The 17906-nt window shown below is 50.8% G+C and overlaps 2 protein-coding genes across 2 annotated transcripts; one reads left to right on the forward strand and one right to left on the reverse strand.

Moving 5' to 3' along the window:
* Nucleotides 1-1170: 1170 nt before the first annotated feature.
* LOC144934922 (uncharacterized) lies at nucleotides 1171-3228 on the forward strand. Its single transcript, XM_078861184.1, has 3 exons — nucleotides 1171-1484; nucleotides 1969-2252; nucleotides 2771-3228. Exons 1-3 carry the CDS (start codon nucleotides 1202-1204, stop codon nucleotides 2981-2983), a joined length of 780 nt encoding a protein of 259 aa, XP_078717310.1. The 5' UTR covers nucleotides 1171-1201; the 3' UTR covers nucleotides 2984-3228.
* A 9699-nt stretch (nucleotides 3229-12927) lies between these two features.
* On the reverse strand, nucleotides 12928-16722 carry LOC144934923 (uncharacterized). Its single transcript, XM_078861185.1, has 3 exons — nucleotides 16321-16722; nucleotides 14970-15268; nucleotides 12928-14451 (listed from the first exon to the last, which is right to left on the reverse strand). Exons 1-3 carry the CDS (start codon nucleotides 16580-16582, stop codon nucleotides 14239-14241), a joined length of 774 nt encoding a protein of 257 aa, XP_078717311.1. The 5' UTR covers nucleotides 16583-16722; the 3' UTR covers nucleotides 12928-14238.
* Between the last annotated feature and the right edge of the window lie 1184 nt (nucleotides 16723-17906).

A 17906-nucleotide genomic window follows, 5' to 3' on the forward strand; every position in this document is an offset into this window, starting at 1 on the left:
GAAGTATATGGTTAAACATCCCCCACAATACGACACCGCGTTGGGGAGCCATTGTATGTGTATACATTTTGAACGTCTTTCGCACCGTACAAGGCCAACCGTGCTGATCGGAGGTGCGGGGGAAGGGCAACACACTGAGCACAAAAGGCAGTTCTAAAGAAATTAGTTTTCAATCTAGATGATGATTTAAAAGTGGCTTGTTCTCAGCGGCTTCCTAGAAGGAAGATAATTCCAGGCGGCCGCAAAAGCGCATCTGAAAGCGCCGCGTGATGAAATGACCACCGTCTTTGTTTCGATGGCGAGCCAAAAGCCGCTGTTGTGAGGATGGCCGCACTTCACGTGATGGTTGATGCATCCAGTCGTGGATTGACTGAGAGCACCGACGGTAGAAACCGGCCCAGAGTTCGCTTCCTTTTAAAACATTCTGCTGCGTTGTATTTGTCAGGAACGCCAATCTGTTCTATAGACAGTATATATTTTGAATTTGTATTCAAATAAGATATTTCATTGACTGTATTTCATTGTCTTGTTTGTCATGTTTATTTTTTCTTTAAGTGAGACACTTCCTTTAAATACTTTCGGAAATCGAATTTACGGAACAAAGGATTCAAGTGCGCGCACGTGTGTACGTGTTCGGTCTGTTCCATCTCTCCTCCTCTCCGCCTTTGTCTCTCGAGACGGGGGTGAGGTGGGTCGTGGTGGCGGAGGAGGCAGAGGGAAGCCTTGGCCAGGAACACAAAGGAATGGCTAATTGCCGCCAGTTTACGTGGCGCTACGGTGGAATTAGAGGGGTCGCGTCAATGTTGCGATTACGAGCATTTGTTCTCGAAGGCCACCGGGTAGCACCCCCCCCCCACCGGCTCTCCCCCACCTCCCTCCCTCCCTCCCAGACTCTACGGCGCCGCGCATTCATTGAGAGGCGATGGGAAATTGACAATCAGTCGGTATCAGCCTACCGGCAAATTTCTTTTGATCCGAGCCGATTAATTATACGCTAATCTAACGTGCTGCCCCCACCTTGTCTGCAATACCCCCCCACCACCACCACCTTCCCTTAAACCGCGCCTCACCCCTTTCCACGAGAGCCCACACCCCTCCCCCACCTCCTCCACCCCACGCCCCTGAAGGGTACATGAGCCCCGTTGCACACGGAAGCCGGCTCATTCGCTCTCCTGCAAGCGGCGAGGATCTGTCTGCTACCATGACGAAGAGCATGTTCTCCTCGGTGGAGTGGCTGGCGGGCATCAGCTGTGGAGAGAAGGAGCGGGGAGCGGTGGAGACGACGGCGGTGGCTGGGGAGCTGTCGCCATCCGCTTCCTTCTTGTCATCACCGTCACCGTCGCCGTCGTCGTCTTACTATTCCTCATCATCTTCGTCGTCGCCGTCATCATTCTTCATCTCGTCGCAGTCATCGTTGGACGAACAGCGACGCGCAGGATCGACCTCGCCTGACTTTCGTCCCAACTCGTGCCCCAGCAGCCCAGGTGAGATGGACAACGCGCGCGTAGATCATCGTCATTAATTCGTCGCTTACGTTGTTGTCTCGAGGATGGTCGGTGGACATTGCTGAACCTACTTCGATGACATTCAAGGCGGGAGCGCACTGAGCGTGTGGGCCGCCTTCGTTGGTCTCTCACCTCCCCGAGTCTCAAGACTTATTTTAAGGAGGGTCCTGCATTGTCGGGACGTTTGGCCAAATTTCAGTTTTGCTTCGTTTGGGATTTAAACCGAACTACCCGTAGTACACCCCATTGCGCGTACACACATGTCCGCTGTACAGACGCGTCTACTTGCTGCACTGCCCTGTCACAACCACGCTGTGGAGTCTCGTGTCAAGTTGTGGGGGTCCCTTCACCCGGTAACGGGAGCTGCTCTCGCGCACGTGAGTGGCGAGTGCGCGTCTCGCGCGCCACGTGGATTTGTCGCGACTCCCAACTTCATCTCCATCTCCACCCTCTCTTCCCGCAGCAGGTTCCCAGCACTCGAGCAGAAGCAGTAGCCCCGCGCCCTGCAGCAGCAGCAGCGGCAGTAGCCCCGCAGCAGCAGCTACAAGCGGTGGCGTCACGGATGAGGAGGAGGGAGACGCGCCGCGCCACGGACCGCGCCGCGCCGCCGGCTTCTGTCGCCGCGCGCGCACCGCGTTCAGCAGCGCGCAGCTCGCGGAGCTCGAGAGCAGCTTCCGCCGCAGGAGATACCTGAGCGTGGCGGAGCGCGGGGAGCTGGGCCGCCAGCTCGGCATGAGCGACCTGCAGGTGAGGAGGCGGGCACGCGTCATCGTTGTCGTCGTCGTCACGACTTCGTACAGTCCACGTGGTAGCAGCACGTTAGCAGTGGATCATCTCTGCACGATGAGTTACCATCGGGCCGCTCACCCCGGGGGGTTGCGGACAGACGGACAGGGCAAAATGCGTGACTCCAAATTTAGTTGGAAAGAGAGGCTGTATATGGAATTTACACCCAGTCTCCACTGTTGTGCCGTTCGTGGGGGTAGTTTGACCATACCTCACCACGCTGCTGGTCAGTGCGGTTTGGTGAAAGGAGAGCACCAAGAATCGGAAGGGACATCACTCTCCAATATGTTAGCCGTGGTCAGGAATCAAACTCAGGTAGCCGAATTGGTGGCGCAGTGCGCTCGCTCACCACTGCCCCACCACTACCCCCTCCCCCCATCAATACACAACAATTAAACAACACAAATAATATTTAGCATGGTGGCAGTGACCCTGAAAACAATAATCTAATGATGTGCCCCCACCCCGCCCCTCTGCAGGTGAAGACCTGGTTCCAGAACCGGCGCATGAAGCAGAAGCGGGAGGAGTTGGGGGCGCGGGGTGGGGGCGCGTTCCCCCACGTCCCCCCGCTGTACCCCCTCGCCCCGCCCCTCGCCTCGTGGTTGACGCCGCTGGGGGCTCTGGCCCCGCCCCTCTCCGCACCCCCCGCGTTCTCGGCCCCGCCCTGCTGCCCGTACCTGCTCCTCTACTAGGAGCCCGACTCGGACCAAAGTGCCGGGGTCAAAAGGGCAGCAATGGGAGCAGAACCCAAGATCGGACAGTGCTGCTGCTGCTGCCGCTGCCGCCTGTCTGAGATCGGAGTAGATTGATGTAGACCAGGGGTCGGCAACCAACATAACAAGAAGAGCCATTCAGATTGAAATCGGTAAAAAAGGAACTATATTTCAAAGACCGCAATGCACGTGAATAACGTCAGGAAGCAATCCTTCGATGTAAATCAAAGGAGATGGGAGGGAGAATGGGGGGGGGGGGTAAATGTAAATACAGTATTGTGGGGGGGGGGGGCACACGGGAAAAGAGTTGGCAATGTATTGGGGGAGATGCACAGAGATGAAGATGGGGGAGGGGAGATGTGTGGAGGAGATCGGGAGAGATGGAGGTGTCTGGTGGAATGGGAGTAGAAGAATAATGAGTGGCGTGACGTCACTCGAGCGACATAACGACCAAAATCGGGATATTAATGTATTTGTAGTGGAGGAATCCGACCAACATAGGCGCAACTTAAACGTCTGCTTCCTCGTGGAGCTGCGAACTCCTGCGTGGGGCAGGCCGGGTGGTTAGCTGCCGGAGAAGAGCCGTTCCGTTTCTTCTTCAAGGTGGCTGATGCAACCCTGGAGATGACGATGATCGTGATGGGATCATAAAAAATGTGCAATATGCGGGGGGGGGGGGGAAGGGGGTTCGCGGTGGGATGGGGGGATGGGGTACCTACTAGATCAGTATTTTTTCATCTCTGTGCACTGCTTTGCGAGAGTTCCTAACGGATCCTCGTTGTCAATTCACGTGATGCCAAGAGCGCAATGGGCTGGGCTTGCAGATCAAACGCGAGCTCACAACATCGATTGACAAACAACCCCCGGGTCGAGCCATTGCTCAACTGTTGGTTGGCTGGAGGCCGACAACGCCGTCTCAGCTGTGCGGATGGTTTCGTTACATTTTTCGACCGTAATCTAGATTTGAAGCTTTCGTGACTGCAGGAATCCATATTCTTTGGTTCTTTCGGTAAAGTCACGTAGGTATAAAATAAAATAAATCACGACGTTTCGATTGCAACACAAGCAATCATCATCACGAGGTGGGAAAACCACAGCAAGAAACAAAAATGTTTGCTGAAGTTTTCCCACCTGATGACGATTGCTTGTGTTGCAATCGAAACGTCGTGATTTATTTTATCTTATACCTACGTGACTTTTCGACCATACTTCACAATGCCGGTTGGTGATGGATGGGTGTGTTGGGGGGGGGTGTTGAGTAGTTTGGTGGTGGTCACGGACCGGCTCAGGTTTCACTCGGCGCTGAATTATGTCATGAGAGCCGCGGCCGCGAATAGAACTTGGGTTTGAGGGGGTTTCAGCGTGGCAGTGCGCCAAGCGCTGCGCCACCGCTCCAGCCTATGAGCTACGCTGACCACGTGTACTTTGTAACCTGGCCTGGCGAGGTTTTCTATTGCACTATTCGCGTTACACGTGTTCCGTAACGTTGGACGGCGATGTCGATTTAATAACATATTTATATTGTATAATATTTCTACGGTATGCTGCCGATAGGGATTATGATGCGCGTTTATATTTCAAGATGTGAATTGAAATTTGTATTTTAATAAATATATATTTTTTCTGTCACTGGATGTGCCACCTCTCTTTACTCCGCGACAGCTCTCAATGTGGTTTGCGAGCGCGCATTGTCACGTGGTGTATTTGCACAGGCGGCATTTAAAATAAGTAATATTTTAAAAAACACGCTTTAATGAAATATACCGTACTAGTAATGGAAGAACTCCACGACTCCAGGAAGTGGCCCCGAAGCTTGCTATAACGTAAGGAACCGTGGCAAATTACAGCCAACGTCAGTTTAGCGTGGACAATTAGACCCAAGCCGAAACATAACATATAAAAAATAATGTTTTAAAATATATGTTTCATATTTTTATGATAGAATATAGTATTGTCATCAGTATGACATAAGTATACCAAGTTTGCAGTCGATACCACATTGGGAAATAGGTTAAAATTGAGTTACACGATTTGAGGATACAGCGACAACAACAACAGACGTAGTGAGTTAAATATATAAAAAGCGTGTAAAGAAACACATCTCGAAACTTTCGTCATATAACAACACCGCGTGGCCTTCAAATGAAACATCTACAATGTGCGACGCTTCGGGGAATGACCCTTTATGTGCTATGAGGTAGAGTCGTTGCCCGAAACGTCCAGTGTTATACATGATTTAATTATTGCAGCGTTATTGACAAATGTGCAGTCTTGAGTTTATGGTGCACCACTGCCAACGTATCAGCAGCAGCATCACCAAAACACGTGTTTAGTACTCGTCGAAGGGACCCAACTCACGCTGTCACCAGCGGCCATACAGCAGGTAGCACGCTTCAGTAACTCCACACTCAGAACTCCGCTCCTGCCCTCACTCTCTCCACTTGGAGAACCTCTTTCGCACCGTACGTAGCCAACGGTGCTAATCGGAGGTCTCCCCTCTTTTGTCTGTCAAATCATTGCCGAGAGCTTTTGCTCCCAGATGATGACTATCAGGCAAGGCGCCTCCAAGTCTCCGACACTCGCACCTCCGCGATTAGCGCGGCTGGCTGCGTACGGTGCGAAAGAAGTTCAACATATATGCATACTATCTGTCGCCTGTGCTTTCCTGTCGATAATTGCTCAGGGCGTCATGCCCAAGATGATGATTGAACAGGCAAGGCGCCTCCACGTAGCTCTACGCTAGGATGCAAGTCCGCCTGGGAATAACAGATGCTGGATACTGCACACCGAAGTGATCCGCGGATGGCAATATAACGATGGATTTTTTTATTCTACGTGTGTGTGGAGCGTTGAGAATGACCTCCGGGTGCATGTACGCACGGTGGAGTGTTCTCTCGGTGCTCCTGTTACCTCCCACACGCATTCATAGAATTGGCCAAACTTCTTAATGCAGGAACCGTCTTGGGGAAAAAAAGAGGCTCAAGACTCAAACAGAGTCTAAAAAAAGTCAAGAATCTTTCTGGATATATAAAGGATGTGTCATCATAATTATTGTTCCGGGAACATTATTGTTTTCAACGGTGATATGAGATGCCAAATGGATTCTTCAACGATTTCAGCTTTTAAGCGACAGGAAGGTTGAAATGTGGAGAAAGAGATTGGGGGAGATGCAGAGAGACGGTGGTTGAAGGAAATTGGGGAAGAGGGAGATGTCGGGGGGGGGGGGGGCTCGGGAGGGATGGAGGTGGATGAAGGTGACTGGGAGGTAAGATATGGAGGGAGGTGACGTCAGTATATACAATAAAAAAAATTAGTTTGGTTTCTATAATCTTATTTCGTATGGCTGATGTAGATGCAGACCAACAGCTACAATTTCACATTCTAGTGGTTAAGCCAAATAACAGCGTCAGGATCAGCGCAGTGAGTCGCTGTGATGTATTTGTATCTATATATCGGGCATTGCGTCGTTAAGCATTGTGTGGTCTGGATGACCACAGTGGCTCTTTGGAGATTGTTTTTAATCGAATGCGTTTTAAGATAATAAAATTGGAGTTTATACAATGACGGACCTTACTCTTTGGTTCTTTCTACCTACGTGACTTTACCGAAATAACGAAATAGTATGGATTCCTGCAGTCACGAAAGCTTGAAATCTACAATGACGGACTTTATGTAAACTTCTGTTTGCTCATGAAGCTTGCTGCGAACTGCCGTGGGGCATGCCTGGACACGCGTGATCCTGAAACGATTGTCTGAAGATCGTTCTCGACGAGCGAATGTGTTCGACACAGCAAGACATTTGTAACGCGTGACATCATGGTCAAGGGGCAATCCGTTGTGTGTATGTACGTTGAACTTCTTTTGCGCCGTATGTTGCCAATTGTGCTAATCTGAGGTGCGGGGTAAGGACAACAAACTAAACACGGAAAAGCAGCTCCAAAGAAGCGGATTCGCCTTCCACGGAGGGTGTCATTACACCGGATCCAAGTTGCAATCTCACCGACAAAACATAACTTAAAAACAAAATGAACATTAACGAAACGCAATCACTTTTCCCTCTGCAATTACATCATCCCCAGATCTCTCATGCCAAAAAAAAGTACCACATACGCGAATCTCACTTGTCCTTCAATACATGCTCTGCATGCGTTTTAATTACCTGGTTTAAAAAAATTATGGAACGTATAGTTAACCACCGTAGACTACTCCTGAAGGCCTCTCTCATCGCGGCAAGCAGACCTCGACATTGGCAGCTAGCCCCTGAACAAGGCCATGCGCATGACGAAATAAAGGGCCCATGTCCACCGCACTGTTGCAACACAACCAAACACGCTCTAATCTCAATCTTGATTTGAAGCTTTCGTGACTGCAGAAATCCATACTCCTTGGTTCTTTCGGTAAAGTCACGTAGGTATAAAATTAAATACAATTTAATTTGTATTTTATTTTATACCGACGTCACTTTACCGATAAAGTACGCTCTAAGCTCAATTTCCCTTCCATACCTGTTTGAATTAAAAGACCCACATCCACCACCACCACCACACAACGCAGTGGACTCGCCGCCCATGCTCAGTAATTAACCTGTGCAAAGCGGCCCATTCAGACGCACGGAGCGGGCACAAAACACCATCAGCAGCGGCCTAATTGCCCGCAGAGGCACGTGAATGGACGCCCCTAACGACGGCCAAATAACTCAGCGGGGGGGGGGAGGGAGGGAGGCGGGCGGGCGGCTGTGGTGGTGGTGGGGAGTGGGGGTAGGAGGAGAGGGAACGGCTCGGGCTGGAGGGAGGGACCCCTTTGAAGGGGTTAACGCTCGCTGCAGGGGGCTGTCGGCGCCAGAACCTCGTCAGCCGAAAACACCTCGCCCGTCTGGGACGCAGCGAGGCCTGCACTCTAGCCGTGTTATTTATTTATTTGTCACTCCTTCCTTTAGTTAATTTTCTGGGGTCTGTGGGGGGGGGGACGTGGGGTGGGGGGATTAGATTAATCTCCACGATTAGCAGCCGCAATGTTCCCACGCCCCTCTACGCTGTCCGGCCCTCGCTCACCCTCTCGGCCCCGACTCCCTCGCTCCCCCTCTCGGCACCGACTCCCTCGCTCACCCTCTCGGCACCGACTCCCTCGCTCACCCTCTCGGCACCGACTCCCTCGCTCCCCCTCTCGGCACCGACTCCCTCGCTCCCCCTCTAGGCACCGATTCCCTCGCTCCCCCTCTCGGCACCGACTCCCTCGCTCCCCCTCTCGGCCCCGACTCCCTCGCTCACCCTCTCGGGCCCGACTCCCTCGCTCACCCACTCGGCACCGACTCCCCCCCCCCCCCCACTCGGCCCCGACTCCCTCGCTCCGGGAGACCGGGCGGGTTGGCGCACGCCCGAGATCCGCCGTCGTGGTTTGGAGACCGTGGTTGGTGGATCACGCGGAGATTCGGGTGCGGACGCTGATGTACGGAGATTGTGCAGATGGTGCAGCTGCTGCTGCTGCGACGGTAGTGACGCACAAGCACGATTAATAATGGAAATAAAAAACTCTTTACGCGTTCATCAACTCAACACGTCGCGGGCAATAACCCTTCTTTACATGGCAGGGAGAAGGGGTAATTTCCCGGATTGTTGCCTATTACATACATATGACATCACGGTGGTGTTATTGACGAACGTGTCGAGTTGTCAATCGTGCTTGTGCGCAACCGCCAATGCAGCAGCATCCGAAAAAGAATTGGTGTATGGAGGAATGTTGAACTTCTTTCGCACCGTACGTCGACAACAGTGCTAATCGGAGGTGTAATCTCATGCAGTGTATGACCAGATATGTCTTGTTGACTCGCAACACTCCGGAAGACCGTTCCGGGAATCATTCTTTGCACGCCACATCATTGTCGCCTGATTTTTGCCCTAAATTTTGTTTTGTTATAAACATAGAGTTATAGGCAACATAGGGTACAATAATATATATAGGATCATTATTGTTGGAAGCATCTGTATAGTGTACTCTAGTGGCAGTGCCTTGTTCCCATAATCCCTACTCTAAGCCAGCCCAAGCAGCGTTCTGTAAAAAAAAAATGTGGAGAAAGTCATCATCGTGTAGGAGCCTCATGAACGCAGAAGATCTCTGGGTGTTTGATGTTCCACGAAGGTCGTGGTCCATCCTAAACCGCATCCACTGCACACATCATGCCAGATGCGGACACCTGATGCGCAAATGGAAAATGTAAAACTCTCCAGTGTGCGACTCGGGTCATCCAGAACGTGTAACGACGCGATGCCCGATACACAAATACGAAGGAGACGTCAGAGCGATACGCTTCCCGCTCTGCTCCTGGCGCGGTTATCTGCGCCTGACCACCTGCATGCGAAATTGCAGTCGTTGATCTGCGTCTACATCAGCCGCCGTGCGAGAGAAGAAGAAAAATACCCCCGTGGAAAGCAGTCTCGAGACTTGGAGAGGTTTCCCTGAATACATCACGGAAATCATTCAGCAGAGGCATCTTTACGCTATCTACATCATAAAATGCAGTCGCCGCTACTTGAATGAGCGTGGGGTGCTGTTCGTTTGTCTTTTTCACGTCAAATAACGGCCGTTATTTAAATTTTAAAAAGTTCACCGAAACCGCGCTGCGTCCAATGTCACATTTATGCTGCATTTACGTTAACACGTAAAGAACACCTCCGTTGTCACGGTCACCGCCAGAGGAAGGCGAGATCTCGACGTTTCTGCCCACTGGCCTGTTTCAGGAGGTTTACGGGAGAGTCGTAACTAGTTGTAGAAACCATTGGAACCTCATTTGCCAGAAGAAAAAATATGATAATTGGTGTTTTACCCTTGTATCTGGCAACAAAACTGACACCTTTTTTTTACAAGGAGTCATGTTTGCATAGACCACAATACCTGCAGTCGTAATGCAAACAAAAAAACATAACTATGATAATGTATGCACTGGCCAGTATGCACTGTCAAGGACAGTGCATACATTATCAGAGTTATGTTTTTTGTTTGCATTACGACTGCAGGTAACGAGTTGTAGAAAGCCGGTGAGAGTGGGTAGTCGGTCATGTCAGACGATGGGTCTCACCGAGTCGCAGTGAGTCATCATTGCAGCTTGAAGATGTTTGTGTTCACATCAAGGGGGTCAATGATATCCGCATTGTCAAGCAAGAAGGGCGACGTGATTCGAGCGTTACCATTGTTTGAAACAGGAGGCGTCTTGCAACCGAGCAAATCTTGAGTGACTTTAATTTAATCTATTGTAATGAAAAGGAACCGTAGAATGTAAATACAGTAAAACCTTGGATTGCGAGCATAATTCGTTCAGGAAACGTGTTTGTAATCCAAAGCACTCGTATATCAAAGCACTCGTATATCAGTTGTGATCACGTGACGCTCGGCAGACAGAGCGTATACGTACTACTCGTATTGCAAGACCTCGCTCGTTTATCAAATTAATATTTACTTAATTTTTGCTCGTCTTGCAAAACACTCACAGACCAAGTTACTCGCAATCCAAGGTTTTACTGTAAGTAGTTTGAAAATAAGCCACTCACATTCCTATTTGCGGAGTTTGGTGTACGCGGAATGCTAACCGCATGCACATAAACTCAATTGTTACAAATATATAGGTACATAATGTGCATTGTTATAACATATAGAGCACATATTGTTAATCTACTGCTAGACGAATCTCCGCCACGCTGCACGGTCAATGCGGTTTAAAACTAAAAACTATTTTCTTTTTTTTTTAAACTCAACTGAAGTGAAACGCAGGGGAACCCTGAACCAGTTCAGATATCAATCACCGCTGATGTTAGCCGTGGTCTGTAATCGAACTCGGGACGACCAGTTCATAGCGCCGTGTGTGAGCCCGCTGCCTTCCGTGTAAGTAAATACGCCAAGGATTGATCTCGAGTTGAGATATTTCGGATTCTGGGTTATTATGGACAAATTTGGATGTTTTTATATTGTTTTATTTTCATTATTTTATTATTATTATTTCCCTTCTACGTGACTTTACCGAAATGACCAAGAATACAAATTCAGATGTATGTACATTTTTTTTAATTTCCGGATCTTTTACACGTCTTCAAAATGTCCCAAAAATGAAACACATTCGTCAATAACAATGTGGACTTAAAAGGGATTAGGGCATATATATTAAACTTGATTTGTATAGTAGGCGAAGCTTCTGGCAATTGCCCTTCTTAATAGCGCATTATACATCCGGATAAATTAAAAACAAAGTCTTCCGAATTTAGGTTGTGATTTCATTATCGTTCGTATGTAAGCCGAACATCGTAATCGCATCACAAACATACACCAGTCTTATTTAACTGACGATATATGGAGGGTGGCTCAAACGTCAGGACAGGTAGGGTTATTTCATTTATGTTAACACATCCTCAAAGTGACTTCCGTCATCATGAATGCGTGCATGAATTGTCTTTTCAAACGAATGTGGGATTTTAACAAAAATGTCACAGGTGTAATGTTTGAAAATGAATCAACTTTATGTTTTGCTCAATTCATTCAGGGTTCTTGGTCGAGTTATGTAAAGGACGGATTTGTGGTAACCCCACAGGAGGAATAACTATATATTAATAATAGATACAATATTAACTTAAAGGATAAGCAATGAAAATGTTTTACTGCCAGGGTTAAAATAAATAAAATAACCTCATGAGTCTTTACTCTGGGCCACCCTGTACATAAATTTAAAGACAAAGTTCTCCCGCACAGCCGTGCAGATTTTTGGGGCAATTGCTGTTAGTGAGCACCACGCCCGACCGCCTTTGTCTCCTTAGTGGCGATAGATATTTACATATCGCACCAGGTACTAATTTAAGGCGGAGTCGACCTAGGGGAGGGCCCAAGACCGAGTGTTGATTAAATTGTAAACCACGTGTAAAATAAATATGCAGGCTCCCTCGTGAAGTCTGCTGTTCGTTTCACCTGCTTCTCCGTCCCGATGAAGACATATTTACACACGCGCAAGCAGCGAGATTCAAACTTCGCGTTCATTGCTGATTGTTAAAGAAATCGAATACATCTTTAACTCAACCCGCACACAATATTTACCGTGCGTGACAAATCAAACCGCGGTGGAGAGGGAGTGTGGGTGGTGTATAAAAGGTCACAGCCCAGAATATTGAAACAAACAAACTCTTTGGTTATTTCGGTAAAGTCACGTAGGTAGAAAAATAAAATAAAACAAAAAATAATATATCACGACGTTTCGATCGCAACACAAGTCGTCGTCCTCAGGCGGAAAAAATAATCCAGCAGTAGAACTGCTGAACCAGCAGGGGCTGATATGTTATTTTTTATTTTTACTACCCACGTGACTTTACCGAAAGAATCAAAGAGTATAAATTCCTGCAGTCACGAAAGCTTCAAATAAATATTGAAACAAAATTCGCCAAAAGCAGGTTTCAACATCAGTTTTCACGAAACAAAATCCAATTCTGTTGTATATAAAAAAACACACACACGATGGAAAAATAAAAAATTATAATAATTACCAAATAAGGAAATTCACGTGGGGTCGGAGGCGACCCGTGCATTATAATTTACAAACAAACACGTAAACAACGGGAACACAACAAACGAAACAAATGTAAATACTGTACTTGCGCGAACATCATGAAACTGCTGCGAGAAGTCGATAGGCAAATATGGGGGGGGGGGGGGGTAACGCAACGTGATGCGACGCACATGGGCCAAGTCAGCCACACGGGCGCCCTGAATCAACAGATAAACAAGTAACAACATGTTAAGAAAATAATTTAAAACATTTACTCATTAAAATTAACCTGTGGTCTACCGTGCCCCAAGCCCGATTAACGGATGAACGCATCTGGCTACCGTATCAACAGAGCAGCATAAAGTTGAGCGACCCCCCCCCCCCCCCATTTGGGGTCGGTATTAAAGCAAGACGCATGATAACTTAATTGTGAGTATTGTAACCTTGACATCTTTTTATTTATTAATACTGTCACTGTGAAACTGTCTTCCTTAAAACCCAATACACGACGCAACGAAAAAGAATATAATTACAGTAAACAGTTGTAGCCTACATATTATTTATTGTGTACGGATTGAAAAACATCCGTGGCTATTTCAGTGAAAGTGAGTCGGGAGAAAGGAAGGGGGCCCACAGTCTGACCCCGCCAGATCCCACCACGTTGAAAGAAGTCACTGCGCGAACCCGTTGATAGACAATTAACCTCGCCGTCCGTGGTCATCCAGAACGGGACCCTAACAACGCACAACGACGCAATGCCCCTGATCCACAAATACGACAGAGAAATCACAGCGATATACACTCCGCTGGCTCCTGACGCGGTTTGATCTTCCACGAAGCTCCATGGTCTACCCCTAAACCGCATCACCCACCGCACAAAGCATGGCAGCAGCAGATGCGGATACCTCATGCACAAATAGGCAATTAAAAAACTCTCCAGTAGTGTGCGACTGTGGTCATCCAGAACAGACCGTACCACGTATAACGCCGCAATGCCCCGATCCACAATTACGGAGGGGACATCAAAGCGAGTACACTCCGTTTACTCCTGACGCGGTTGTCTGGCTTGACCACCTGAATGTGAGATTGCAGTCAGTAGCTCTGCATCTACATCAGCAGCCACACGAAAGAAGAACCTCGCCGATATTGCACGATTTCCGAAATGATTGTAACACAAACCTCCTTCCATCACGCCAAATACATCCAAAGAGACAGAATTAATATTAAGGTGCAGCTCAGTAATGGCCCGCTCACACTCCTGCTGGCGGATAGAGTTTCCACCAACGTGGAGCCATAGGGAGTGCTTGGCCTGCTCTTCCACGCTGGCCAGACGTTCTTGGGAGAGCCGGGGAATCACCCACGCTTTGGCGCACCACGCGCGATGCTTGTGGAGCGGCGTGCGACACGAAGGATCAGTTCGCGTGGCGGAGGAAGCCGCGAACTCCGTCTCCAGACACACAGACGCCGCCAGCGGAGCAGCGGCTACCCAGGGTCATGGTTAGGGCTGGCGGGTCAACAGCTCTCCCCTATCTCGCTCGTTGTCCCACTCAACCTTTCGTTGCCTCTCTTCCTCCATCTCCCTCCGCGCATCCCTTCACCCCCCTCGCCCCCATCTCCGTATATCGCACCACAGAGGGCAGCAGCAGCAGCGCTGTCCGATTTTGGGTTCTGCTCCCATTGCTGCCCTTTTGACCCCGGCACTTTGGTCCGAGTCGGGCTCCTAGTAGAGGAGCAGGTACGGGCAGCAGGGCGGGGCCGAGAACGCGGGGGGTGCGGAGAGGGGCGGGGCCAGAGCCCCCAGCGGCGTCAACCACGAGGCGAGGGGCGGGGCGAGGGGGTACAGCGGGGGGACGTGGGGGAACGCGCCCCCACCCCGCGCCCCCAACTCCTCGCGCTTCTGCTTCATGCGCCGGTTCTGGAACCAGGTCTTCACCTGCAGAGGGGCGGGGTGGGGGCACATCATTAGATTATTGTTTTCAGGGTCACTGCCACCATGCTAAATATGATTTGTGTTGTTTAATTGTTGTGTCTTGATGGGGGGAGGGGGTAGTGGTGGGGCAGTGGTGAGCGAGCGCACTGTGCCACCAATTCGGCTACCTGAGTTTGATTCCTGACCACGGCTTACATATTGGAGAGTGATGTCCCTTCCGATTCTTGGTGCTCTCCTTTCACCAAACCGCACTGACCAGCGGCGTGGTGAAGTATGGTCAAACTACCCCCACGAACGGCACAACAGTGGAGACTGGGTGTACATTCCATATACAGCCTCGCTTTCCAATTAAAGTTGGAGACACGCATTTTGCCCTGTCCGTCTGTCCGAAACCCCCCGGGGTGAGCGACACGACGGTAACTCATCGTGCAGAGATGATCCACTGCTAACGTGCTGCTACCACGTGGACTGTACGAAGTCGTGACGACGACGACAACGATGACGCGTGCCCGCCTCCTCACCTGCAGGTCGCTCATGCCGAGCTGGCGGCCCAGCTCCCCGCGCTCCGCCACGCTCAGGTATCTCCTGCGGCGGAAGCTGCTCTCGAGCTCCGCGAGCTGCGCGCTGCTGAACGCGGTGCGCGCGCGGCGACAGAAGCCGGCGGCGCGGCGCGGTCCGTGGCGCGGCGCGTCTCCCTCCTCCTCCTCCGCCTCCTCCTCATCTGTGACGCCACCGCTTGTAGCTGCTGCTGCGGGGCTACTGCCGCTGCTGCTGCTGCAGGGCGCGGGGCTACTGCTTCTGCTCGAGTGCTGGGAACCTGCTGCGAGAAGAGAGGGTGGAGATGGAGATGAAGTTGGGAGTCGCGACAAATCCACGTGGCGCGCGAGACGCGCACTCGCCACTCACGTGCGCGAGAGCAGCTCCCGCTACCGGGTGAAGGGACCCCCACAACTTGACACGAGACTCCTGATTGCGTTTCTGTTTGCGTTCGATCGTGCGTTGGTGTTTTGTCAAATGACGAACCATCCGCCCTCCACCACCCGACACAAAACGAACAAGGCAAGTCGTCACGTGGGCAAATGTACCGACTGATCCCGAATTTCAGCGAAACCGGTTGCGTTGAAAATCAAGAAACACGATGACAATGCAATTCCACGTTTGGCTGGAGATTGCGCAGCATCATCGAGATTGCAGCATCATCAAGTGTGGAGATGTTGGATGGGTTGCAAAGAGTCGTGCCGGTGAACCGGTTTGATCACGAGAGATGATTGATGGTTTGGAATTTGGTGATAATTGGCTGTCCTTAATTATATTCAGATTTATTGTGTTGGTTGTAGCGTATGAAACAATAATTTACACGTGTTTGTGAGATGGCGTTATAGCCAAGGGGTTCGTGAATCCGTCTGTAACAGCTGATATTTTTGTAAGCGTGGTGGAGGTTGTTTTCTTCCGGGCTACCCGGCTTTAAATCCCACTCTTAAATGTAAAATAGAATGTCCAAGTAAAACTGAAAGTTGGTGAAACAATGCGGTCTTGAGACTCGTGGAGGTGAGAACCCGACAGAGACCCACAGTCTTTGGTTCTTTCGGTAAAGTCACGTAGATATAAAATAAAATAAATTAAATCACAACGTTTCGATTGCAACACAAGCAATCATCATCAGGTGGGATAACCACAGCAAAAAAACATTTTTCTTGCTGTGGTTTTCCCTGCAGTCACGAAAACTTCAAATCTAGAGAGACCCACAGCTCAGTGCGCTCCCGCCTTGAATGTCATCGAAGTAGGTTCAGCAATTTCCACCGACCATCCTCGAGACAACAACGCAAGCGATGAATTAATGACGATGATCTACGCGCCAGTTGTCCATCTCACCTGGGCTGCTGGGGCACGAGTTGGGACGAAAGTCAGGCGAGGTCGATCCTGCGCGTCGCTGTTCGTCCAACGATGACTGCGACGAGATGAAGAATGATGACGGCGACGACGAAGATGATGATAATGAATAATAAGACGACGACGGTGACGGTGATGACAAGAAGGAAGCGGATGGCGACAGCTCCCCAGCCACCGTCGTCTCCATCTCTCCACAGCTGAGGCCCGCCAGCCACTCCACCGAGGAGAACATGCTCTTCGTCATGGTGCTGCGGTGCGCGCTGCTGTCTGCTGGGACCCGGCTGGGGAGGCGGGGGACCTTATAAAGGGGGTCGCGGACAGCCCGGCTGTTTGCGGTGGGCGGTTAATTATGAAGTCATTGGGCCCCAAGGGATCAAAGGGCGCTCGCCGATGTCTGGCGCGGCGATTTGAGCGACTCGGGGAGCGAACGACTTCCGAGCGGCGACGCCGCGAAGTTGTGGCGCCGCCGCGTCTGTGGGGGGCGGGGCGGTGGGGGTCCTCCCTCCCTAACCCTCCCCCTCCATCCCTTGATTCATCCTTCTCTCCCTCATTCACTCAATCCTTCCCTCCAACCTCTCCGTTAACTCCGGCTCGTCCATAACCGACGTATACACCGTCCCTCCATCCCCTCTACCCTCGCTCGCTCCCTCATTCACTCCATCCTCTCCATTCATTCCTTCTCTTACTAACGTCCACCTGTCTTCCCTCTCTCCCCGTCATCCCTTCCTTCCCTCCCTCTCCCAATCCACGATTTCCTCAATCACCTCCGTTTCATCCCCTCCCTTCACAACCCCCCACCATTCCTTCACTCCCTCCGTACGTCCTCCACCCCTCCCCTCCCCCACCCCCTCCTCCCTCTCCACATCCCCCTCGTCCATCCTTCCCTCCCCTCCTCTCTCCGCCACTCCCTCCCTCTTCGCAGAGGAACTCGCGACTCGGTAGACGTGTGAAATGTGAGGGCTGTCAACACGCGCCGTAAACAATCTCCCAGGCACGGGACTCGCGGCCACAAGACGGACGCGGTGTTGGGAGCGTTGGGAGCGTGTGCGTGCGCGTGAGCGTGCGTGCGCGTGCGTGTGTGTACGTGAGCGTGCGTGTGTGCGTGCGCGTGTGTACGTGCGCGTGCGTGTGTGCGTGCGCGTGCGTGCGCGCGTGTGTACGTGAACGTGCGTGCGTGTGTGCGTGCGTGTGTGTGCGTGCGCGTGCATGCGTGCGCGTGCGTGTGTGTGCGTGCTCGCTAACAGCACTTGGGCCAACAGTCTGCTAAGGCTATACGGGGGAATCTGTGTCTTTGTATGGACATGTGTATGCACCCGTGTGTGTGTGTGTGCTCTACGTATGTGCGTGTGTCTGCGTTTGTGCGGTTACAGCTGCGCGCGTGCGTATATTCATATTCGTGGGGAGCGGTGGTGTACTGATTAGCACACTGCGCTTCGAAGCGGGCGACCCGAGTTTGATCCCCGCTGATGGACAGCATCGAGGCCTCCCCTAGGTTTACGCAGCCTTCAGACGAGTACCTCGTGCGGTGTGTAAACATCGGGTCTGTGGCGATGAAGGCGGCCGGGCGT

The sequence above is a fragment of the Lampetra fluviatilis genome, chromosome 12, assembly GCF_964198595.1.
Source record: "Lampetra fluviatilis chromosome 12, kcLamFluv1.1, whole genome shotgun sequence".
Lineage (NCBI taxonomy): Eukaryota > Metazoa > Chordata > Hyperoartia > Petromyzontiformes > Petromyzontidae > Lampetra > Lampetra fluviatilis.

Coding starts and splice junctions, on each gene's coding strand:
- LOC144934922 (XM_078861184.1), top strand. CDS start 1,202: ATGACGAAGAGCATGTTCTCCTCGGTGGAGTGGCTGGCGGGCATCAGC. Junction 1,485..1,968: donor CTCGTGCCCCAGCAGCCCAG/GTGAGATGGACA, acceptor CTCTTCCCGCAG/CAGGTTCCCAGCACTCGAGC. Junction 2,253..2,770: donor TCGGCATGAGCGACCTGCAG/GTGAGGAGGCGG, acceptor GCCCCTCTGCAG/GTGAAGACCTGGTTCCAGAA.
- LOC144934923 (XM_078861185.1), bottom strand. CDS start 16,582: ATGACGAAGAGCATGTTCTCCTCGGTGGAGTGGCTGGCGGGCCTCAGC. Junction 15,269..16,320: donor CTCGTGCCCCAGCAGCCCAG/GTGAGATGGACA, acceptor CTCTTCTCGCAG/CAGGTTCCCAGCACTCGAGC. Junction 14,452..14,969: donor TCGGCATGAGCGACCTGCAG/GTGAGGAGGCGG, acceptor GCCCCTCTGCAG/GTGAAGACCTGGTTCCAGAA.